The sequence below is a fragment of the Rhinolophus sinicus genome, linkage group LG01 (genome assembly GCF_036562045.2).
Source record: "Rhinolophus sinicus isolate RSC01 linkage group LG01, ASM3656204v1, whole genome shotgun sequence".
In the NCBI taxonomy this organism is placed as follows: Eukaryota; Metazoa; Chordata; class Mammalia; order Chiroptera; family Rhinolophidae; genus Rhinolophus; species Rhinolophus sinicus.
The window spans coordinates 50,758,341-50,782,829 of record NC_133751.1 but is presented as its reverse complement, the minus strand read 5'-3'; the positions used below and the strand labels follow the sequence as shown (position 1 = coordinate 50,782,829).

Genomic DNA, 24,489 nt, shown 5'->3' with positions numbered 1-24,489 from the left:
GGAGGCAAAAGTCCCCGAGAGCTGACACCGAGTCCTCCCCTGCCATGTAGCAGTGGTAAAGTCCGCAGCTCAAATTCCGAGAATTGAGCTCTGTTGATTCTTAGAACTGGGGTTCTTAGAAGTGGTGATGCAAGAAGTTTCTAGGAAAGGCCGGACACCAGGTGATTATTGCTGTTGCTGCTGCCGCTGCTGCCGCTGCCGCCGCCGCTGCTGTTGCCGCTGGTGCCGCTGCCGCCGCCGCTGCTCATGATCATTATTTTACCTTTTAATTCTTTTTTTCCGCTCTTGCCAAATGCTTTGGCTCCAAGTTTCCTATGTGTATCTATTGATATAAATGTATATATTTATTTATTCTAGCTGTCAGGTGTTAAAAATAAATGCCGAAGATTAGCCCCACGTCTCTCCCACTCTAGGATATAGATTTTTATGTATTTATTATTTAATTCTTGTTGTCTTTGAGTGAATCGGCCGGTTTGGGGAGGCTTTTGCCACCCTCCCTTGTGTTGTTTTGGTTTTTGAAAAAGAGGTGGAGGAGAGGAAGAAGGGGAGTTAGGGGGCGGCCGGAGCAGAAAGGACGAGACAGTGTTTGGGGGGTGATTCGCGCAAGTCTGGGGGCTGTCTGGCCCTTAACCGCGTAGAGGACGCGCGCTCGCGCTCTCGCTCTCGCTCTTTCTGCTGCCTGCTTGCGTACGGCTTGTGATTTCGCTGGATTCGTGCGGCTGTGTTTTTCCCCTCTTTTCTAGCTTGCAAACTGCCTTTTTTGCTCCCTTGCTCCAGCCTCCCCTTTCCTTCCTCCCTCCACCTTTCCCTCGCCTCTCCTTCCTTCCCCTCTCCCGTCCTTCTTGGTAACTCCGGGAGGCGATGAGGGAGGCTGCCTGCTCGCTTGCCTCGCTGGCTGCCTTCCACCGGCCTCGGTCCTTTAGATTCCCTGCCTCCGAGCCGAGATTTGGGAGGAAAAATGCAAGCGAACTCCTCGTTATTGTTGTTGTTGTTGTTGTTTTTGTTTCTTTTTTTTTTTTTTCATAAACCCAGATGAAGTATAGTTTCTACTCTTTCCTTTCAGTGCCGTGATCTTCCTAACGAGATGAAAGTGTTTTGGTGTCCCTTTCCCCTGCGTTTTGTGGGAGATTTAGCTTGCCTGGGGGCGGGGATGTTGAATACTTTGAAAATTATTCTTTCTTGGTTGCAGTCGAGGGAGTGGAGAACCCCCGCACATTCCCTCTCCCCATCCTAAGGGTAGCAGGTGATGGCGGGACAGTGATTTGGGGAGTGGGTGGCAAAGGGGTGCGCGTTTGCACCTGCGGTGCTGTTCAGCGTGCGGGGACTCCCGGAACCTTCACAGGACAGCCCAGCCGAGCGGGAAGGTGGCGGGATTTCTTGGCGTTCGCGGTGTTTGTATTTTGGATGCTGCGTGATTCTGTGTTAGCTCCCAATGGCTGTTACCCCTCTTTCCTACATTTTATTTTATTTTTTCCATGGTGCAAGCTTTGTAAAATGACAATTGCAGGCCGAAGAGTGGCCAGCGTCAGTCTTCATATTCCCAAGGTCCTTGCACTGGGCTAGGGGAAAACAAACAGTCCCAGCCCGCGTTCCTACGTGCAAAACCCGGGAGGAGAGAAGGGCACTTTGTGGTACTGGCCAGGCGATCCGGCGCGGGAGGAGGGGGCACGGGCGCGAAAGGGAGATCTTTGTGAGTGATTTTGCAAAAACGGATTGCGAGGTTGGTTGGATTTGCAACCTGTGGCTCTCCTCGAGGGAGCAGGAATGGGAGAAGGCGGCGGCGGCGGCGGCGGCCGGGGATGGGAGCGGTTAGGGAGTTGGAGCCTCTGAAATCGGCTGCGCTCGAGGGCAGCGGGAGCGAGGGGCCACCCCACTGCCGGATGTAGTGACCGTGGTGAATGTCTTGAGAACTGTGAATTGCGTTGCCTGTATGATGCAGTGTTGTTGGAACTCGGGCGAAAATGGAACTAGTGTTGCAATTATGAGTTTTAAAGCTTCCCCATGGAAAACAAAAACACAACACAACAGACTAAAAAAAAAAGAATAAAAAAGACCCCTTTTAAAAATGTTGTATTCCCTTCTCTCAGTGGTTAAGATTGGTGGGGGAAGCCTGACAACTGAGCAGGGGGAATGATCCCAAACAGGGTGCTGAAAGTCTAGAGTTGTTACTGTGTCCCTGACTGTCTCAGAGAACTGGTCATTCCCGCCCCCGCCCCCCACGCCCTCCCCGGAAACTGATTTAATCTTTTATTTATTTGGTGTTCAATCAGTTTATAGTTTCCAGGAGAAAATCTTGTATTGCATTACTTTCTCTTTTTTTTAAGTAAAGTGTCAGTAGATGCATTTTTTTTACTGTCCGAAAAAAAAAGTGGGGCAGGAGAGAGGGAACCAGGGAAAGGGCTGTTTAGAAATACAGTTTGTGGCTCTAAGCGATGCCACCGGCTTCCTCTAGAAAGACTGCCAGTTTCCCTTTTTCTTTGCAAGGTGTATGTGGTTTTAATAAACAACTTTTAAAAAGAGGGGGACTGGCAAGATTCGTCAGGAGACAGGTATCTATTTTGCTCACTATTTACTACCAAGAGTCTTTGGCACTGGAACAGAACCTCGTAAATCTGCAGCCCAAGTTGAAGTTCATCTGGCCCTAGTCCACACGCTATTCCTGGAGGTAGCAAACATGAGCTCAAAGGAAAGAGGTGAAATCACATTCTCGCTTAAAATATATACATTTTTTTAAAAAGAGGAAGAGCTATTTGTCCCTGGGGGAGGGGAAATGGAAAGAGCACCAGGAGATGGGCATTCCCTTGCTAAAATGACTGCAGTTGAGTCTTCAGGCCAGAATAAAAACCTGTAGATTGGAAATAATCCCCTCCCCCCACTTATAAATAGAAGTTTCCGATATCCAACTATTTGGAAGGCTTTCCAATACTGCAGGCCCAAGCATTGGATGGTTTTCAAGGGTCTGTTGATAGTGACAATAAGACTAGAAGCTGTTTGTGAAAGCTGTGCAACTTGAAGGAGAAGGCAGCCAGAGGAAGCTGGAATTCTCCAATTGGCCTTTTTCTCTGTGCTCAGTTTTGAAAGGTTTTTTTTACCCCATGCTTTCTTGAAAAGACTGTCCAATTCATTCTGGGTTTAGTGGACAGGGGTGGGACTCTAAATTCTCGAACTGTTGTTTGCTGGACCTTGAAGAGTTCCAGTTATTGGTTGAGTAAATGGTAGCCATGACTAGATGTCAAAATCCTTCCTTCCCTCTCTCCTCTGCTGGGTAGCCACACTCAACAGCCCATTTGTTGAGAAAAAGTTAAGAGATTCAGAGGAGGTGGTGCGGCAGCGCCACCCCTCGGTGGGTGAAACTTTATGTGCAAAATCAAATATTTGAAAAATATTGTGAAACGACCTTATGAAGAATTTTTTTCTCTAGGAAGGGGAGATAAAACTGACTTTTTCAAGAACTTTGCAGTTGATCTTTCCAGTGGGGAGTAATAAAGATGATATCATAATAGGCAAAGAAGTGAGAGAGTGTAGGAGAGGGGAGAGAGAGAGAGAGAGAGAGAGAGAGAGAGAGAGAGAGAGGTTGCCTAGTTGGCTTTAAGTAGGCGAGTTCTCCAGGTGGAGGTAGTTCCCCTTCCCTTTTGGACTTGGTGTCTCAGAGCACCTGAATTTTGCCTGTCTAACATTGAGATGAAGAGGAATATTTTGGTGTAAAAAAACCGTAGTGACTGGAAGTCTTGTAGTTTTTGCTGGCGGCGATGGTGGTGTACATGGAAGGGAGAGGAGGGAGGTTTGGGGATGGCGTGGGGCAATGGTAGGCTGGTCTGTAGCTGGGTTTGTAGCCCTGTGGGAGTCAAAATAGTGTGGCGCGTGCCGGTTTCCTGCACTGCGCAACAAGTGGGAATGCCGCCGCAGCGATGCGAGTGAGGCTGCTGCCTTGTGGCAAAGCTGGCCGGTTTCTCCTCGCCCCACTGGAGGCCAAGAGTGGCTCCTCTCGACCCTCCCCTTCTGGTCCTAGATCAGCGGCCCCACAGAAAGACCGTACTCGTCCTTTCTCCCCCCACTCCGGTTTTGCCGAGCTCAGTAAGCCTGGGTGCGACCCCCTTTTCTCCATGGGGATCAGGAGTTTATTCTCGACTCTCTTTGCTGGACGACCAGTGTTTGACAGGGAGCTCTGCTAAATACCGTCAGTGCCATTCTACTTTTGTAAAGATAAGAGCACCCTTTCCCTTCCTAATACATTCAGCATTTCGGGCTGGAAAAAACGAACATGATACATGAATTCAACTCCAAATTATGTGTTGTGGTTGCTAGAGGCGTGAGCATCGGGAAGAACGGAATTACAGCCAGTCAATTAAATGTTTTCCATCTTTGCCTATGGAGGCATCCCCCTCCCCCTAACAGACGGAAAAAGAAAAAAGAAAAAAAAAACAGGTTGTGGGTAGTAGCGGGGTGTGGAAGGTAGTGGCCTCGCGGTGATTTTAGGATGGACTGAGTCTGCCACCTAGTGGTAGGTCTTGACCGAGTTCCCCGCCTTACGCGGTGAGCCGACCGCGTCACCTTCGGGACCCCAAATATCCCGACCAGGTACTAGGACTGACAAGGAGGGCACCCTACAATGAGGATAACATCTGACCTCCAAAGTTTTGGTAAGATGGATGAAAATTAGAAAGCCTCAGTATGCTTGTCTGGTCCACGTTGCTTAGCGGTGAACATCGGCCTCCACTAAGAGAACCATAAAATAACCCGTTTTGATTCACAGTATCTCCCTGTCGCTGTGGTCTCTCCCGAGGGGAAGTCGGTAGTGGAGGGATGCCATGGGGGCTCTAGGACATACAGCCCTTCACAGTTGAGGAAACAAGCCTGAGTGGGGCGGGGGGGGGGGGGCTGCTGTTAATCGTGAGTTAGTGACCTAGTCGGGACCAGATTTTCAGCTTTTCGTTTCCAAGTCAATGATTGAAAGTCAAAGGCAAGTTTATCTTCGCTCCTTTGATGTTTGATGTATCAAAGAGAAAGGGATAACAGAGAGAGCCATGATTTCAACTTCTTAGGTCACTATAGTTGGAAACTGTTCTCCAACTGTCTTGGAGGAATTTGTTTAGAAAATATCACCTAAGATTTTCAGTAACAGATATGAAAAGCCTACTGTTGTTCTGAGGGGTAGGGGTCTCAGATCTTGGGGGGTGCACTTTTCTTAGGGGATGATTAAGGCCCTGTCCCTTGACATGCAGAGATGCACCTTGCTGCACCTCAGGCTCACATTTGGATACTAAAATCACTGCCTTCCGCTTCCTTCCAAATTTTGCTTAGTGGTTTGGAGAGAAATCAGGTATGTGGGTGGATCATATGGACAGGTAGAGTATACTCCTCATAGAATGTGCCACAACAGCTTCATAGTAAAGTTTTCTTTCTCAGAACTCAAAACTTAAGATGGCAAACGCGCGTCCGCCTGCTGGCGGCCCCTAGCGACCGCCAACGCGTACACCCTCGGGAGACGCTGTAGTCTCCACCACCCTTGTCCGCCGGAATCGAGTTCAGCCTCTCCCACTGCGGGAGCTGCTGGAGGCCGCGTCGGAGAAATGCGCCTCTGTTCGGGCTGGAAACGAATCTGGGGACGTGTTTGAAGAGCGGTCAAGTTTGACTCATCGCTTTCCAAGGACAGTTAGTGCCTTCCATCTTCATTAACGGGAATAAAGACCTTGGCTGACTTCTGTCCAGATCGGATTTTTAAAGGCATTGTTTGCTTGGGGAGATCATGCCGCTCCCCTCCCCCGCCAGCCTTTTTACAAAAGCAGAGCCGGGTCCAGCCAGGATGGCCGAGATATCTTTGCTCCTGGACGTGGTTTGTTGGCATTGTCTGCCCGCCCTTTCTGGAAGGCTGTCGCGAGCTGGGCGCATGGAGAGCGTCCCTTCAGCAGCTCCTCTTCGGATCTTGGTGATAAAACACATCCTTCTATTTTATTGCATTTCCTAGAAGCTTGCAGGCTTGCAAGAGCGCTGTTGGCAGGAAACGTGATATAAATGAAAGTAAGGACGTAATGTACTCGAACACCTCGGTCACCCAAAACGACTGCCGAGGCCACCGCGTTAAAAAAAAAAATTCGCTTTCATCTATTGTCGACTCCCCACCCTCCCGTCCCCCAGCGAAAAGTGTCAACCCCCCCAAGAAAAACAACTCAGCGGTTTGACTCCACCCCCCAACCACCCGACCCCTGTGGCTGGATCCGAGCAGATCCTTAGTTGAGATGCTGCGGAGAAAGGGAGTGCTCTGGTAGGAGCCCTTATACGGGGTTCAGTGCGGCAGCTCCAGCCTTATTAAAATGTCTGGTCCCTTCCCCTAAACAGTACTTTGCACTTCCACATTCTCTTTTGGACTTCTCATCGAGGTATTGGAGTTATTAGATTACCAATAATCCAACGGCCGGCCGGGATTGGGCGGAGGTGGGGGGGCACGACAGAAGGAGTCTCCATATCCTGAGACTGCCTAAACTAGGTCAATGGGAAGGAGGGGCGGGGCGACTAGGGGTTGTGGTTTCAAGCCTTGATAGAGGGCTCCCTCCAGTGTTAGGCAGCGGTAAAACATGGTTAGATTTTAGCTCTCAGAACCACGGGACTCCTCATTTCCAATAAGTGCATTTATTTAAGTTTTACTTCCCTTCCTGGATTCTCACCCCATCCCATATTAAATTTCATGTTTATTCCACTATGCGAAGGGATGAGAAAGTCTCAAAGTGGACTGTATGAGGCTGAAGTGGCCCAGTCTTTTTGAACGGACCTTGACCCCGCCTCCGCCGCCTCTGTGATGCGCGGCGCGTTGTGTAGCTACCGCCAGCTTTAGGACCCGGTTGAGACTTTAGACGCTACGTCTTTCGCACCCGTCCCGGTCTCGCCCCCATCCCCGGTCCCCGATAGCGCCTCTCTGAGCCCGCTACTGAGACCAAATAGGAGATGGCTCCCAGAGGTTATAATTCCGAGGAAGGCCACGAGAAAGCGAGGCAACCTTGGAGCGCGACCGTGCGCGCGGTGGGGTCGGCGCCCCAGCCTCTGCTGAATCCTGTGTCTAAGGTTTTGGAGAAATCGAATTCGGAAATCCCGAAACCGGTCCAGGTTTGGACTGGCAACTCCTGTTCTGAAGATTTAGGGCGGAAACCCAGCCGATCTGGGTTCCCCTACTTTTCAACGTAGGCGGAAAGGGCCTTTGGGTTTAGTTTTTCCTCCAGCTCGGCTGGGGCGCGCTGGATGGAGACCCTCAGCCCTAGGGACTCTAATCTTTTTTACCTTGATGCCTCGCCTAACCACCCTCTTAAAAACGGGGGGTTGGGGACCAAGAAAAAAGAAATGACGCCACAGGCAAACAAACCGGAATCGGGCAACTTGAAGTCATGAAATGAGCCTCGGATTGGACTCAAAATCCTGGGTTCTAGACCAGTTCTGCTACTAAGTTGTCTGACTTTCCCCTTTTATAAAATTGTTGAAGTTGGACTACGTGAGCTCTAAGAGTCCCTGGATACGGTGCGGCCGAGGGATTTAGGGGAAAGTGCGCCTATTCCCAGCGAGCCTCCCCCGGTGCCCCCCCACACCCCCGCCCTCCGGTGAATCCCCGGCCGCCCGCGCGGCGCAGGCAGCGATCTTGGCGGCCGTCGGAGGCCGGCAGCTTCCTGGAAAGTTACTTCTTGTTGGAGCCGGCGATAGGCAGAGAGTGTTCTGTGAAATCCGCCGAGCTGAGATCGACTACGTTCCGGGAATGAGAGGGCTGTGCCATTCCCCTCACTGCCCACTGCCTTGACGGCGTAACAGGAAAAAAAAAAAAAAAGAAAGAAAGAAAGGAAAAAGAAAGAAAGAGAGGCACACACAATGTTAGCTACCGAGGTGCACGAAAAGTTTTATCTGAATGCTGCCAAATTAAGGGCTGCCACGGTCATACCATAGGGCTTCCGCCGAGCCTTGCGGGGCTTGGAGGCAGATGGGCAGCGGTGCGAGCACAACGCCCCCGGGTGGGCGGTCCCTGGCAGACAGGTACGGAATCGTGAGGGTGGGCAAATCTGAGCCAGCTTGCTCCGGCGCGCAGGGCTGGAATTGGCCCGTGTGTGTGAGCGAGATAATGGGCCGCCTAGTGCCCGCCGAGTGGAGGAGGGAGGAAAAGGATGGGGTCTTTGTACTGGCTTGCTCTCGCTCTGAACCTCGCCTCTTACCCTTCTCTAATCTCAATATCTCTCTCTCTCTCTCTCTCTCTCTCTCTCTCTCTCTCTCTCTCTCTCTCTCTCTCTCTCTCTCTCCCTCTCTCTCTCTCTCACTCGGTGGCGGTCCCTCTGTTTTTCTTCTCCGAATCCTTTAAAGGATCTGCTTTCTTCTCAAGGTGCCTGATTGAAAATACACAGGGAAAGCACCAAAGAAGAGAAATTGTGTGTGAGGGGGATGGTGGAGAAGTCAACGTTTAACTTTCACTTGGTTACTGCGCCTGGGGCGGGGTTGGGTCAGGTGCCCTTCCATTTGTCAGTTTCTCCTGGACAGCTCTGCTCTCTTAGTTGTTTCTGTGGAATGAGTCTTGTGTGTGCCATTGGTGAGTTGGCTGAAGCTAGCAGACAGGTTTGTCCAGGGCTCGCTGGGGATTAGTTTTGAGATGTTGGGCAAGGGTTATCCCCTGGAGCCGCAGTGTCCTTCCCAGTAAATCAGGGCTATCAGGATCAGATGCAATAATGAACTGGAAAGAGCTGAGTGGTCAGTAAAAAAAAAATAAAAAAAAAATAATAAAACCAAATGCTAGCAGGGCCTCCACAACTATGGCATCTAGAAGTAGGTCCATTGCCCACATCCACCATAACCCACATACTCACTAGTTGTGGGGCCTCCTAAGACAGGGCTAGCCTAGGAAGGAGTGGACTTAATAAGGACATGGGCCTTAGCGTATGCGCTTTTGCTTTTGGCCAACCCAGGCAGAGGTTTAGGGTGAAAAATGCCCATCCCAGAGCCTGGCTGACAGTAGACCCAAGGGAATTGTTTTGTTTGTTTCAATCCAAATCTGGACTGAGTCACTGCCAATTGTCAAGGTGAAATGGCAAATCTGGGCTTCCTGTGGTTCCAAAAGTGTGTGACTGGAAATCCACAGGCAAGCTGGTGGTTGAAGCTGGCTAAAGGACAGCCTTAGGTATTCCAGAAGTGTTTAAGGATCTTTTTCTTGGGGGAAGAGGAGAGGGTTTGTAAATAAGCCTCACATGTCTTCAGCAGTCTTTTTCAAAGGAGACAATCATTGAACTTTGGTGAGCACCAATTTAGCGTATCTCTCTTGCCCATTTTGGGTTAGGATGGGGAGAAGAGTAAATAGGTTCTTTCGTCTTTTTCTGTCCTCTCCCTTCCCCCATTTTCTTCCCCCTATCCCCACTCACTCACATGCACAAACTAACCTTGAAGCCGATGAGATTGAGTGACTGGCACTTGGGACCACAGAGAAATGTCAGAGTGTTTGGTTACAGACTCAAGGAAACCTCTCATTTTAGAGTGCTCATTTGGTAAGACTCAGCAGCCTGGAATGGGGGCAAAATTTTTGTGTGGGGGAAGGAACTTAAAAATGAGATTCACCCACATCAGGGTGCTCTCTTGCATGTTCTACAGCACGTAGGCTGATTTGGAAAGGGGATAGGAATTTGAGCCAGAAGACCTAGGTCCGGGCCACTCACCATCTATGTGGCCTAACATGACCTCCCTGGCCTCAGGCCCCTTTACCTGGAAAATAGCTCTAAAGGACTATGATTTTTTAAAAGGGGGCGGGGAAGAGAGTTCAGATAATTGTTTTGTTTGGCAGCCCACATACAACCATAAGTGAGAGTCTTACACCTGTACTTTAAATTATTTTGTTTTAGAGAAACCAATTTGGAGAGGGTACATGTTTCATGAGTGTTCCCTGGCCAGTTCTCAGCTAGACCACACAATTAAATCTTTCACCAGCACAGGGAAGCACAAACTTGGAAGTTAGTGGCACTATATCTGGTCTTAGACCCAGGAGGGAAGGAAGAGGAAACTTTGAAACAGAAGTCAAAGATTCTTAAGAAAAGCATAGATATGCCATCTCAGGTTGTATTCTGTAGTTTCTGTATTCAGTTGTGTTTCAGACAGTCAGGAAGTATTGTCTGGCTGTTTGTCCTGAGCAAGCTACTTGAACCCCTGTCTCAGTTTTGTCACCAGTGAAATTGGGATAAAGATACTGACCCTGTTGGCCTTGTGGAATCATTCAAAGACTTGAAAGATAATATTTTAGCAGGTTTTGAAAAGTTTGGAGTTTTTAGGCCCCTGAAGGATCATCCTCATTAATATTGAATTTTTTCTTTTCTTTACATTTTTTCTTTCCTGTAAACTCAAGGGCTTTTGGATGCTATACATTTTTCACTTTGAGAAAGGAAATATATGTGTATACGTATATGTAATTAATGTATGTAAAGTATTCTCAGTACTCAGGGTATAAGCATTATTGCATGGCTTTGGGTGCCTGTTGTTTTCCTAAGAGCTGAGCTGGAAAAATGTTTTCTAGCTTGTGGTAAAACCACACCAGCTGGCAGGCTGCAGCTATCAAAGTAAAACTAAACACGTGTGTCCTAAAATAAGACTATAGTGGACAATCTTAAATTCATTAAATCAATTTCTGTTTGCTTTTCTTCTCTTCCCTGCAGGTTTTAAGCAAAATTTTGGACTGTGAACCAAGGCATTGGGTAAGTAAATTGAATTATATGCTTTAAAATTTTGTGGACAAAATGTTTCTTTTGAATTTGCCAATGCAAATGTTTGTGTGAACTTTGCCACTTTTCATTAGATGAGATGAAGGATAGCCGATGTTTTCTCCATCATTCCCAGCCCCTCACCCTTTACCCTTGCATTAGACTATCTTAACACTGTTGTGTGATCGATTATTCATTCTCTTGCTCATTTCTTAGTTCAAATTAATGTAGCCACCTACTACCATGTTTCCCTGAAAATAAAACCTAGCCGGACCATCGGCTCTAATGCGTCTCTTGGAACAAACATTAATATAAAATCCAGTCTTATTTTAATATCATATAAGACCCGATCTAATATAATATATAATATAATATAATACAATATCAGGTCTTATATTAATCTCTGCTCCAAAAGAGGCATTAGAGCTGATGGTCCGGCTAGGTCTTATTTTTGGGGAAACACGGTATGCACCAACAATATGCTAGGTGCCCGAGGTACACTGAGATAGTTCTAAAGCCTAATATAGGAGAGACAGATGGTGACTGGGAAAATGAAACAAGGTACTGATGAGAAAAGCTATGATTTCGGAGCTATACTATGGATCAGGGAGACATCTTTAACTGTTACAACCACATAGGTATTACGTACGACTCCCATTTTGGGAAACCAAAGCCCAGAAACATTAAACAGTCTGCTCCAAGTCACAGCTAGCATGCTAACCTTCAAAGCCTGGTTTTTCTACCTTGTCACACACTCACTGCCCCTCAATGCTGGCAGAGTATTTGGTATGTGGGGAAAAAACTCAACAAATATTCATTCCCCTCCCTTTTCCCCTAAAGGACTTTCTATTTCAACTTGTTGGATAAAATTTATTCTCCCCATTTTATTGATATGAATAATAATGCCCAGAGATGGGCCATGAATCGTTTAAAGACCGAACACAAGGGACCTCAGTTTGCATTCCATGTGGTAACAGGCTGAACTACCTGCTCTCGCACTCCTGGTAAGCAGGAAACAGGTTCTGGAGGACTAACAGGATTTTGACTCCTTTTTTCAGGTGAAGACAAAATGGCCTCACCGGCTGACAGCTGTATCCAATTCACCCGCCATGCCAGTGATGTTCTTCTCAATCTTAATCGCCTCCGGAGCCGTGACATCTTGACTGATGTTGTCATAGTGGTGAGCCGTGAGCAGTTTAGAGCCCATAAGACAGTCCTCATGGCCTGCAGGTGAGGGGTCTGGAAGGGAAAGATAGATAAATACAAGGGGACTGATGGCGCTGGCAGTGAGCGAGGCGGAACGTGTGGGCCTTTTGCTGCGTTTGGGATCACGTCTCATTTGTCTCCAGACCTCCAGCATATGTCCTGGCAGAGTAGGATCCTAGAAAGTGAATGAATGCATGCACTTTTAGAGAAGAAAGAGTTTCTGTTCTGTGGAAATAGAGGGAGAAGAAATCATACACTATGTCAAGAAAGGATATTTTGGGACAAACATTGAGAATAACTTCGGTTCACCAGTGAAAAGTTTAAAAGTGAAAGAGAGTTTTAAGATATTTTAAGCAAGTTAGTTTGACATCTTTTGCTCTTTTGTTCTGTAACTGTATTTTATTTTATACTGTGGCTATATTACCATGGGTGTTTCAGAATATATGAAAGTTAATGAAAGTGAGCCCGCTATTATTTCTTCATATTTATGAATGATTTTAAGTGTTCAGAGAAATTTCATATTACATCATCTCCCTGGATCTTCACAGTGGCCTGCATTATGGATGGCATGATTATGTCCATTTTATAGATGATAAAATGAAGACACTCATAGATGAGCCGATGTAGAGGCAGGGATCTCTATTGCTAGTAGAGAATGTATTCAACATCTACAACAGCACCTGTTTTTCAGTAGTGGAAAAAACAAAGGTTTATAGAGATCCAAAAGTAATAGCTCCTGCTAACCAATTGCTGAGTATGTACCAGGCATCATTCTGTACCCTTTACATTTTCATTCTTGCCACAACCCTGTGAGGTAGACACTTGTCGTGCAGGGGACCCTGCTCGCTGCGCCATTTGTCATGCAGGGAGGCCTGCAGGGTCTCTGCTCCCGCTCCCCATACAAGAACGCAGGATATGGTGAGGCCAAAAAGGAACACCCACGGAGCCATAGGTAGGGGAGTCATACCACTATGTTCTCTCTGGCGGCACTATACTCTCACTGGAGGCTGGATCCACACTGTCCACAAACCGCCATCCACTCTTGCCAGCCCAGCCGCCATCTTCTTGCTAGCCCCCATTCTTTCTCTCTTCTCCTTCTCTCTTCGTAGCCACAGCAGTTATATTAGTGGCCAATGGCTCACTGGTTACAGCTGACGGCCAACTAGCCACAGCTGATGGCCATGCAATCACAGTTGGCCATTTACTACCTGAGCCAGGCACCTGTCTATGTGAGGCCGAGAGCCTGGAAACTACTCTCTGGGGCTCCGCCCCCACAACACTGTTGTTCATACTTTGCAGATAAAGAAACCAAGGTCCAGAGAAGTTAAGTATCTTACCCTGTGTTGCATGGTTACTTACTGGGTGAAGTGGGGCTCACTTCTGGTAACATGCTTAGAAAGAGTAGAATTGAGATGACAACGAACCCAGAATTCTAGCTTCTGACTGACTGCTCTTTCCTTTGCCAGACAACATGGAGGCATGCCATGGAGTTGGACTTGGGTCTTCTAGGGATATTGACCTTATGATAATCTATGGGCTGTTAGAGAAAATCAGTAGAATGTAGATGTAGGCATCATTTTATTTATTTGTCATCAATACCCAATGTGGTTCTAAAAAAAAAATACAATAGGATTTTTAAAATAAGGATAATGGGAGGAAACAACAAGGGAAATGCTTATCCCAAAGATATAGACTAAAATAGTTACTGCAAATGAGTGCTAAATTTAACTCTGGTCATCTGTACAGTTAAGACTGAAAGGGAAAAAAAAGGTTCTGGGACTTTGAGAAAATCACTTAACCTCTCTGATGTTAGTTCCCCTATTTGTAAAGGGGAGAATGACAGAATCTACCTTGCAAGGTTGTAACGAACACAGGATAATGTATGTAAAGTGCTTAATGACTCACTGGCATTTAGTAAGCTCTTTGTAAGTGACAGCTGTTATTAATTGCCATGGAAGTGCTGGAGCGAGGCCCAGAGAAGAGGGGCTGTACATGATGCTGACTGTAATTGATGATGACACAGTCTACATGTCAACTGTAGTGAGACATTTGTTCGTTTTGCAGTGGCTTATTCTACAGCATCTTCACAGACCAGTTGAAATGCAACCTTAATGTGATCAATCTGGATCCGGAGATCAACCCGGAGGGGTTCTGCATCCTCCTAGACTTCATGTACACATCTCGCCTCAATCTGCGGGAGGGCAACATCATGGCCGTGATGACCACAGCTATGTACCTGCAGATGGAGCATGTTGTGGACACTTGCCGGAAATTTATCAAGGCCAGGTGAGCTGCCACCCTGATGGAAGCCTTGGAAATGGAAGGAATCAGAAACCCTCGACAATGCATGCATACAGAAAAAATAACCCTCTATAATGGGTCACAACCTACATTTCCACTATTTTTGCACACTTCTGCCCTTTTTAACTCTTACACTGCAGGCCAACTTGACTCCTTACTGCTATCCAGATACGTGTTGTGCATCCCCACCTCTTGCTTTCTTCCATTCGCTTGATATGCCCTTTCCTCCAACCCATTCTGCGAGGCCAAGCTTGATGCCAGCTCCTCTACAGATGTTATGATTATCACACAGCTCTTTCCTCAGCTCGTCCTCTGTGTTCCAAAGCCTTCTGCCTGTCCTTTAGACCTTCCTTGTATTTCATCTATTTGCATATATGTTTTAGTTCTCCTTTAGACGTCTATTTTAACTATTTACATATGTGCCTTAGTTCCTCTACCAGACTGTGGGCTGCTTTACTCATCTTTTATGTTGCCCAGCTCCCACTAGAGAGGACATATATTGACTTAAATTGAGTTCACTGGGTCTAACCCCCTACTCAAGGACTGGTAAGACATGACCATCATTCAAAGGTGAGGAATCTGAGAGCCAAAGAAGTGAAGAGCTTTGCTAACTGGAACAGAAACTCAGGGCTTGACTTCTTTAAAACCACTTGAGTTGCGCGCTGGGTGCTTGCATCCCTTCTTAAACAAAAGGTTTTCCGTTCTCTGTTTGAACACCTCCAGGAGCCAGTAAGTCAGTGTTCCCGGAGCCATGTCTACCTTGGACAGTTAGATAGCTCCTTTTCATGGCAAGTTAAAGTGGCCCCATTAACCGTCACTCATTGGTCCTAGCTCTGTTAAATGTGATCACGTTGAGTTGGCCTATTTTTCGCCCACATAATGTCCCTTCCAGTATATGCAGCTAGAGCTCTTTGTCTCCTGTGGGTGATAATGGTGGCTAGATCATCACTGGCATCATTTATGAGTACTTTCTCTGGCTCAGGCCCTATACTCGGAGGGGTTAAGTAACTTGTTCCCAGTCACATAGCTGCTAGGTGGCACAGCTGGAAACCGGGCCAGGCTGCTTCCGAGTTAGGGCTTCCTGCACTAGCAGTGCTGCCTGTTCTCCAAAGTCCCCTTCCCCACCACTACAGTCAGCATTTAGGGCGAGTCCTTTCTTTGACAGGGCATCAGTTTGTCTGTGACAGGGCATCAGTTTGTGAACATGTGGCACCAACATTGTATAAATTCTTCCCTCCCTGAGCCTCAGTTTCCATTTGTATAAAATGGAGTCAATAATACTTGACTTCCCATCCATGCAGGATTTTGTGAGTGAAATGAGATAAGGGCTGTGAAAGCTTTACATTCTATAATAATCCAAAGAATTACAGATTCAAACTCACACACACACACACACACACACACACACGTATGTATACATATATATGTATGTGTATATATGTATATTTGAATTTGTATATACATATACATGTATGTGCGTGTATATATACATTATATATATACACACACATATATATGTATATATATTTTATATATACATGTATGACTTAAATGTACAAGATCATGTCTAAACAGGCACAGACTGTGTGGATAACTCTTTTCCTTTTCTGGGCCTTGTTTCCCAACTGTGGGCTAGATTGCTAGACCTCTAACATAAATGCCTTGTAACGACAAGTATTTCCCTGCTCCAGAACCATATCTCCTATGTCTAACTGACCCAAGCACAACTGTGGTTGCATAGATCAGTGTCCCCTAGAAGATTGTCTGTTTCATAGTTCTAATTTGGAGGCCGGCCGGTGTCTTCTCTCTTTTTTTTCCTGCAGTGAAGCAGAGATGGTTCCTGCCATCAAGCCTCCCCGTGAAGAGTTCCTGAACAGTCGGATGCTCATGCCCCAAGACATCATGGCCTATCGGGGTCGTGAGGTGGTAGAGAACAACCTGCCGCTGAGGAACGCCCCCGGGTGTGAGAGCAGAGCCTTCGCCCCCGGCCTGTACAGTGGCCTCTCCACACCACCAGCCTCTTATCCCGTGTACAGCCACCTCCCCGTCAGCAGCTTTCTCTTCTCCGATGAGGAGCTGCGGGATGCCCGGATGCCTGTGGCCAACCCCTTCCCTAAGGAGCGGGCTCTTTCCTGCGACAGTGCCAGGCCAATCCCTGGGGAGTACAGCCGGCCAGCCATGGAGATATCCCCCAGTATGTGCCACAACAACATCTACTCACCCAAGGAGGCAGCACCAGAGGACACACGGAGTGACATGCACTACAGTGTGGCCGAGGGCCCCAAGCCTGCTGCCCCCTCGGCCCGGAATGCCCCATACTTCACCTGTGACAAGGCTGGCAAGGAAGAAGAGAGGCCTTCCTCGGAGGATGAGATTGCCCTGCATTTTGAGCCCCCCAATGCGCCTCTAAACCGGAAGGGTCTGGTTAGTCCACAGAGCCCCCAGAAGTCTGACTGCCAGCCCAACTCGCCCACGGAGTCCTGTAGCAGCAAGAATGCCTGCATCCTCCAGACCTCTGGCTCCCCTCCAGCCAAGAGTCCCACCGACCCCAAAGCCTGCAACTGGAAGAAATACAAGTTCATTGTGCTCAACAGCCTCAACCAGAATGCCAAACCAGAGGGGCCTGAGCAGGCCGAGCTGGGCCGCCTTTCCCCTCGAGCCTACACAGCCCCACCAGCCTGCCAGCCACCCATGGAGCCTGAGAACCTTGACCTCCAGTCTCCAACTAAGCTCAGCGCCAACGGGGAGGACTCTACCATCCCACAGGCCAGCCGGCTCAATAACATCGTCAACAGGTGATTTCAGAGGCATTCCAGACCTGGGGTCAGGGGTTACCTGGGCAGTGTCCTGAGGTCATTTCTTTTGATGGACGCAGGGACTGTGTTCTTTTTTTTGCCTGAGATGCTGAGCTTAGTAGAGGTGTGGGTTAAGTGCCTAATGATTGAATTGACCTAAGTAAGGAAGGATATTAAATAAGCTTCAGTATATTTTTTCATAGCAAGAGAGAGAATTCCTGTCTATGGTAGAAAAGCATTCCCTGAATCCCAAAGGCAGCTCCCGTTGTCCTAGTATGATAGGGGGCTCCTCATACTTGCCGTGGACTGAGGAAGGCTGTAGAGTGCAATGCTGCATGAAAGAAACTGGATCTGGGAGTGGGGTTTTGGCTAGTTGACCCCATCGGTGATCTCTATGTGTGTACTGTTGGGGGTAGACCTGAGGATAACTCTGCAGCCCCGGCCCCATAGGGGCAAATGGGCTCCATGAGCACAGGAAGGAGGGGGTGGCATAGAGGCTGGCAGACTGCTCCTCCCTGCTCCAGATGCTGAGGCTTTCCTCCCGCCCACAGGTCCCTGACAGGCTCACCTCGCAGCAGCAGTGAGAGCCATTCGCCGCTCTACCTGCACCCCCCCAAGTGCACATCCTGTGGCTCTCAGTCCCCGCAGCACGCGGAGATGTGCCTCCACACCGCGGGCCCCACGTTCCCAGAGGAGATGGGAGAGACCCAGTCTGAGTACTCGGATTCCAGCTGTGGTGAGTTCCTTCCCCTCCATCCCCTTGCCAGGCCTCCATCTCTGCTCCATGGGGTTTGTGCTTCCATTTCACTTATGTTGTTATCACTGATTGGGAGAAGCTCCCTATTGGAAATCCATTGGCACTTAAAATCACCAGCCAATTGCCCCATTGTTGGCAGCTTTGGCTGACAAAGCAGGGGATGGTGTATTAGAGTTAATCTGGGGTAAAAGAGAATAACCAAATAGAATTTTCAGCTTCATTCCAGCAGAGGTAGCTTGTGGGGCTGGCTGTAACTTCCAGAGCTTTCTCAGCCCCTCTGGACCCAAAATTCTGGTGCGGGATCTGTGCAAATGTTAGTTCACCCTGCTAGGCTGTCCATTCTGTAAGAAGAAGCATCAGAACTGATCCATTCCTGCATTTCCCATAGATCCTGGTGAGTCTCTAGAACAGAGGGGTCCTCAGTGAATGTTTGCTGAATTAGATTATTGAACTGAATAATTAAATTGCAGTTTCTGGAAAGTCTGTGATTGGCATCCCTGATGTTTATGAGATGAAAAAGTTTTCATCTTCCCGTAGCTCTGGCTGTAGTAATAAAGCCCAGTAATACTGAATTAGGGTGAGCCACTATGACATATATAAACAAAAAATGTAGTTATTTACAGAGAGGTTTGGCAGAGGGTTGTTGACCTGTAGTTGGGAGGGTAGGGGCTGTCCCTGCCTGTCCCCCTGGCCATTTGCCTTTGTTCTGCACTCTGGTTCCTTCTCTCTGGGTCTCTGTTTCTACTCCCACCATCATCTTTGGTCTCCCAATCTTGCAGAAGTGTTTGGGAGACATGAAATCCAGATCGGGGCAAGGGTGACCATGTTTGTCATTAATCCTCCTTCAGTGACTTCAAAGTATCATTGAATTTGATTTATATCTTACATTCCTATAATGCTTTGTGTTAGATCATGTCCTATGAAGTAGGTAGGATAGGGGTTTGTTATCCTGATTTTGGAGATAGAGACACAGACAGAGGCTCAGGGACATGAAGGGTCTTGCCAAGGCCCCTATGTATGAATGCAAATAAAACTGTGAACCGATAAGAAGCGTCAGTTCTCAGTGCTCTCCAGAGAAGGAAGAGTGTGCAGGCCGTAGGGGTACCTGCTGGTTTGAGCTTCCCTTCTGCACCTTAATATTCAAATCTGTTTCCTTTCTCCTTCATGACTGAGACTCTAAATGCTAAGAAAAATAAAATCCCCATAGGCCCTGTGTCCTGGGTTTCTGTGAATGTTGGGCGGGCAGGGGCGCTGGGGGTAGCCACAGAGGAGAGGGGCCTTGGAGCCCCACCTCCCTTCCACGTGCTCATGCTGGTGTCCCCTCCCACCCTCTGACAGAGAATGGGGCCTTCTTCTGCAATGAGTGTGACTGCCGCTTCTCTGAGGAGGCCTCACTCAAGAGGCACACGCTGCAGACCCACAGTGACAAACCCTACAAGTGTGACCGCTGCCAGGCCTCCTTCCGCTACAAGGGCAACCTCGCCAGCCACAAGACCGTCCATACGGGTATGGCCCTGCCCCACCTCACCTGAACTCGCCAGGGTTACCAGGATCAGAAAGGGGAGAGGATCCCAGGGAAAGTAATGTGGGGCCTTGCTACCTGGTGGGGTGAGGCAGGGAGCAGGCTTCATCCTGGCCTGAATGAGGGGCCTAGCCCTGTCATGTCTTGCTTAGTGACTTGTCCCCTCCCTGTATCCTTTGTCTTTCCTGAGATGCTCTGTCCTGCTTCTCTAACTATGCTGGTGTCAGAAGTGTTAATCCCACTGTAGAGGGGGAAAAACTAAGGCTGAGAGAGGCAAGGTAGATTTGGTTTTTGTAAAGCCAGAAAAAAACTAAAAGCCTCTTGATTTCCTCTAAGGGCTTATTCCTTATCAACTCACATTCCTTTACCAGGTAGCTTCTAATAACCTGATTGTTGTCCAAAGTTGACTCTCTCTTGGTATTTTAAATGGGTCCTTTATCCCAGAAAGTTTCCATGAGGGAAGGCACAGCCCTTCTATTGGTTTCCTCTGTCTGAGCATCTACTCCAACTCAGGCCCCACCTCTGTTGCAAATGGAATCCAGCTGTAGTTGCCACAAGCGGAAAAGCATGTTTGTTCTAAAAAAGAGAAATCAGAGCGGCCTGATCATATCTCCCGTGTGAGTGGGTTGACTATTCAACCAGTCTCATCTAAGCAAAGAGCTAGAAGAGCCTTCCCAGGTCATCTAAATTTGCCCCTCAGGTTCTAAAGAGGGAAACTGAGGCCCAGAGAAGGAGGGTGACTTGTCCAAGTCCCGCAGACCCTGCTCTCTCCCTGTTCTACGCTTGGCATTGTTTCTACTCCCCCATGCTTCTTGACTGTGATCAAAGAGTGCTGATGTGTGTATGTGGGGGGTGGGGGGCAGGCCAGGAGGCAGGGCCCTGGATGCTCTCTTTGACATCTTCCAAGGGAAAGAAAGTTGAAGTGGCTCCAGGAAGGGCAGCTTGCTTTGAAATCCCAGGGCCAGGGTCTATGGTGACCTCCATTAAATATGGCTTTACTTTTCCACTTTCTCTCTGTAATAGGTGAGAAACCCTATCGTTGTAACATCTGTGGGGCCCAGTTCAACCGGCCAGCCAACCTGAAAACACACACTCGAATTCACTCTGGAGAGAAGCCCTACAAATGCGAAACCTGTGGAGCCAGATTTGTACAGGTGAGCAGGGGGCGTGAGGAAAGGATCCCTCAACCTTGGCATGCTGATGAGTGGATGCCGGGGAGTCTGCAGTTCACCCAGACAGAGCCTCTCACACTTTGCTCTTCCATTCAGGTGGCCCACCTCCGTGCCCACGTGCTCATCCACACTGGCGAGAAGCCCTATCCATGTGAAATCTGTGGCACTCGTTTCCGGCACCTTCAGACTCTGAAGAGCCACCTGCGAATCCACACAGGAGAGAAACCTTACCATGTACGGAAACCTTTGTGGCTATTGGCTGACCTGGGAGGGGCAGGGAGGTGGGAGAGTGGGGCAGCAGAACTGTTTGCTCCAATTTCAAGCACACAGTGGGATGATCACTAAAGTAATTGTCATAAGACCTGGATTTGGGTCTGATTTTCAAAGACACCCTGCTTGACCTTGGCCTGGGTCTCAGTTTGCTCATCTTTAAAATGGGGATATTGGGCTAGGTGCTCTGGGCCTTAGGAAGGAGGGCTGGACTATGCACACATAGATTGTGGAGTCATTTATTCATTCCACAAATACTTATTGAGTGCTTGCAACACACTCCTATACTGGGCTTGATGTCTACTTAAGAGGAGCTAAGGAGTTTGAGAAGGAACAGTCATAGGAGTAGGAGGAGAATCTGAAGCATGTGGTGATATAGGGAAAAAAAAAGAAGAGGTCATTTCAAGAAGGAGCAGGTGGCCAGCAGCAAGAGGCCATGATCAGTGGGTGGAATTCTAGTGTTCTAGAGCAGGGACTTGGTAAACTAAGGCTTGTGGGCTAACTTTTCATCATTCCATGAGCTAACAATGGTTTTTATATTTTTAAATATCTAAAAAAAAAACCCAAAGAATAATATTTTGTGGTATGTACAAATTACATAAAATTTAAATTAAGAGTTTTATTGGAAGCCAGCCATGCTTCTTTATGTATTGTCTGTGGGTGCTTTCACGTTATAATAACAGAGTTTAGTTGTGTCAGAGAATATAAACTATTTTACAAAGGCTAAAATTTTACTATCTGGTTCTTTAAAGAAATAGCTTGCTGATCTCTGCAGTAGAGGGGAAGATATTGGCCGGGCAACTGAGTTATCTGAGTTCTTATTCTGACTTTGATACTGGCCCTTTTGGAGGCCGCGGTCAAGCCCTGACCCGATGCTACAGATAAACAGTGTTTAAATTGTGCTCCTTCGGTCACTGAGGTTCTGTGGCACCGCAGGGCAGAACTGGACTGGAGCCTCATTTACCTTCCCAGTTTCCATTTAATTTGAAAAGCGAGTCCCCCTTGCTTACAGTGTGGAAACCACTTTTAGGGATGATGCTGGTAGTGATGGGCACAAAAACGAATAAATGAGTGGTTATTAACCCATATCATAAATGTTCACCTATAAAATGTAGTTATTTTCATTTGCTTGTTTGTCAGTCCTTGAGTGAATATCTTGTTCCTTCCTGTTTGTTCTTGGGCACCTTAGTTATCCTCTCAGTACCTTAATTTACTCACCTGTAAAAGGAGCCGGATAATAGGACCTACCTCATGGAGTTGTTGTATTAAGCTAACAAATTTGCAAAATGTTCAGAGTGGTGCTTGGCACATAGTGAGGGTGCAATACATATGTGCTATTATAATTATTCTCTAGAAGACCAGATGCACAAGATGTCAGAGTTAAGAGTGACCTGCAGAGTATATCAGCTCAGTTGCTTACGAAGGGAAAGCCAAGGCCCAGAGAGAAATGACGCACTTGGGACGTACAGCAGTGGGTGGCATGGGTGTGATGGGCCCCATGTCTCCCGAGACCGACTTCTTTCTAGTCACCACCCATTCTAGTTTTAATTTTTGTAAATTTATTTCCATTTTTACTTTAAAACATATTCTTTGTATGAACGTATTTTATTACACCTTTTATTTGAGAATAGCCTTAAATTTATATTAAAGTTGCAAAGGCGGTAGAGAGATCCCATGTGCACCTAGTTTCCTGTTTTAATCATCTTACATTAGTAGAATACATTTTTCACAGCGAATGAACCCACGCTGACATGTTATTATAAACTAAAGTCCATACTTTATTGGAATATTCTTAGTTTTTTACCTAATTGTCCTTTTTCTGTTTCAGGATTGCATATAGATTACCCCATTACCTTTAGTCATCCATTTTACTTTTCAGTAACTTTTCCATTAAAATTATTACCATCCATTTATTGAATTAAAGTGAGAAAACAGCTCTACTTGCAAATGCCTTGTTAGCTTATCTAAGGTGTACATTCTAAGAGGGACTATAACTGCATTTTTAAAAGTGTATCTTAGACTCGAGAATTTTCATGAATTCAGATTGTTCTAGTCCATTTGTCCAAATGTGTTTAGATTTAATGCATAATTGCCTCAGAGGCATATTCTACTCGATACTAGGAAGACGCTAAAATTTATTAAGCAGTGGTCAGTGCCCTGAAAGCATTCCCCACCTGATAAGACAAGGCCAGAACTCTTACAGAGGTTCAAAGGAAAGAGGGATTATCATCATCCTGAAGAGATTCAAGGAAGCCTTGATAATCAGAGTTTGCATCTGAACTGCATTTTTGGATGAGACTTGAACTTGTGGAGTTAAGGCGGGAAATACAGCTCAAGCCGGGGGGAAAACATGAGCAACACTATGGAGAGCCTGGGAGGGACATTTGTACAAAGCATGCTGGTCCCTTCGTAGGAGCTGGGATTTGGATGGGCTCCTAGCCTGGCCATCCAGAAGGAAGAGCTGCCCAATCACTCACAGGGGGAATGTCTTTCTCTGGGTCTTTGAATAGTGACACGTTTCTTGGGTTGATGATCTTTAACAGTTTGCCTCTGGTTTTCCTTCAGTGTGAGAAGTGTAACCTGCATTTCCGTCACAAAAGCCAGCTGCGTCTTCACTTGCGCCAGAAGCACGGCGCCATCACCAACACCAAGGTGCAATACCGTGTGTCCGCCACTGACCTGCCCCCGGAGCTTCCCAAAGCCTGCTGAAGCATGGAGTGTTGATGCTGTCTATTCGAGCCCCTTCTCAGAATCTACCCAAAGGATACTGTAACACTTTACAATGTTCATCCCATGATGTAGTGCCTCTTTCATCCACTAGTGCAAATCATAGCTGGGCGTGGGGGGTGGGGGGAGGGGGGTGGGGATTGGGAGCCAAGGCAGCTCCCCTTCCTCCACTGCCGTAAAACATTAAGAAAATAATATTGCTTCTCCTATGTGTAAGGCGAACCATGTCAGCAAAAAGCAAAATCATTTTATATATCAAAGTGGGGGAGTATGCAAAAGTTCTGACTTGACTTAGTCTGCAAAATGAGGAATGTACATGTCTTGTGGGAACAGATGTTTCTTTTGTATGTAAATGTGCTTTCTTTTAAAAGAAGAGACTTCAGTATGTTATCAAAGAGAGGGCTTTAATTTTTTTAACCAAAGGTGAAGGAATATATGGCAGAGTTGTAAATATATAAATATATATATATATAAAATAAATATATATAAACTTAAAAAAGATATATTAAAAATATAAAACTGTGTTAAAGGCTCGATTTTGTATCTGCAGGCAGACACGGATCTGAGAATCTTTATTGAGAAAGAGCACTTAAGAGAATATTTTAAGTATTGCATCTGTATAAGTAAGAAAATATTTTGTCTAAAATGCCTCAGTGTATTTGTATTTTTTTGCAAGTGAAGGTTTACAATTTACAAAGTGTGTATTAAAAAAAAAAGAACAAAAAAAGCTGCGGAAGGAAAAATGTGTAGTTTTGTTCTAGTTTCCGGTTTGTATATACCTATACAACGTGTCCTACGGTGCCTTTTTCATGGAAGTTTTCAATGATGGACGAGCGTGCCATCCCTTTCTGAAGTGTAGGCAGACACAGGGACTTGAAGTTGTCACTAAGCTCTCTTTGGGAATGTTTGTCTCATCCATCACATTCTGCGTCATGCTTGTGTTATAACTACTCCGGAGACAGGGTTTGGCTGTGTCTAAACTGCATTACTGCGTTGTAAAATATAGCTGTACAAATACAAGAATAAAATGTTGAAAAGTCAA

At 46.9% G+C, this 24,489-nt stretch overlaps 1 protein-coding gene across 3 annotated transcripts; it reads left to right on the top strand.

Annotated features, from left to right (window-relative positions):
- Positions 1 to 44: 44 nt before the first annotated feature.
- Positions 45 to 24,489, top strand: BCL6 (BCL6 transcription repressor). 3 transcript variants are annotated; one of them, XM_019752096.2, is made up of 10 exons: positions 45 to 161; positions 10,653 to 10,691; positions 11,756 to 11,927; positions 13,968 to 14,189; positions 16,028 to 16,999; positions 17,551 to 17,735; positions 19,095 to 19,262; positions 20,302 to 20,432; positions 20,547 to 20,684; positions 23,286 to 24,489. In XM_019752096.2, the coding sequence occupies exons 3-10, from the start codon at positions 11,767 to 11,769 to the stop codon at positions 23,427 to 23,429; spliced, it is 2,121 nt and encodes a 706-aa protein (XP_019607655.2). In that variant the 5' UTR covers positions 45 to 161; positions 10,653 to 10,691; positions 11,756 to 11,766; the 3' UTR covers positions 23,430 to 24,489. The 3 variants fall into 3 exon arrangements, with proteins under 3 accessions (XP_019607655.2, XP_074185343.1, XP_019607653.2); XM_019752094.2 differs by lacking the exon at positions 45 to 161 and adding an exon at positions 9,257 to 9,497; XM_074329242.1 differs by lacking the exon at positions 19,095 to 19,262.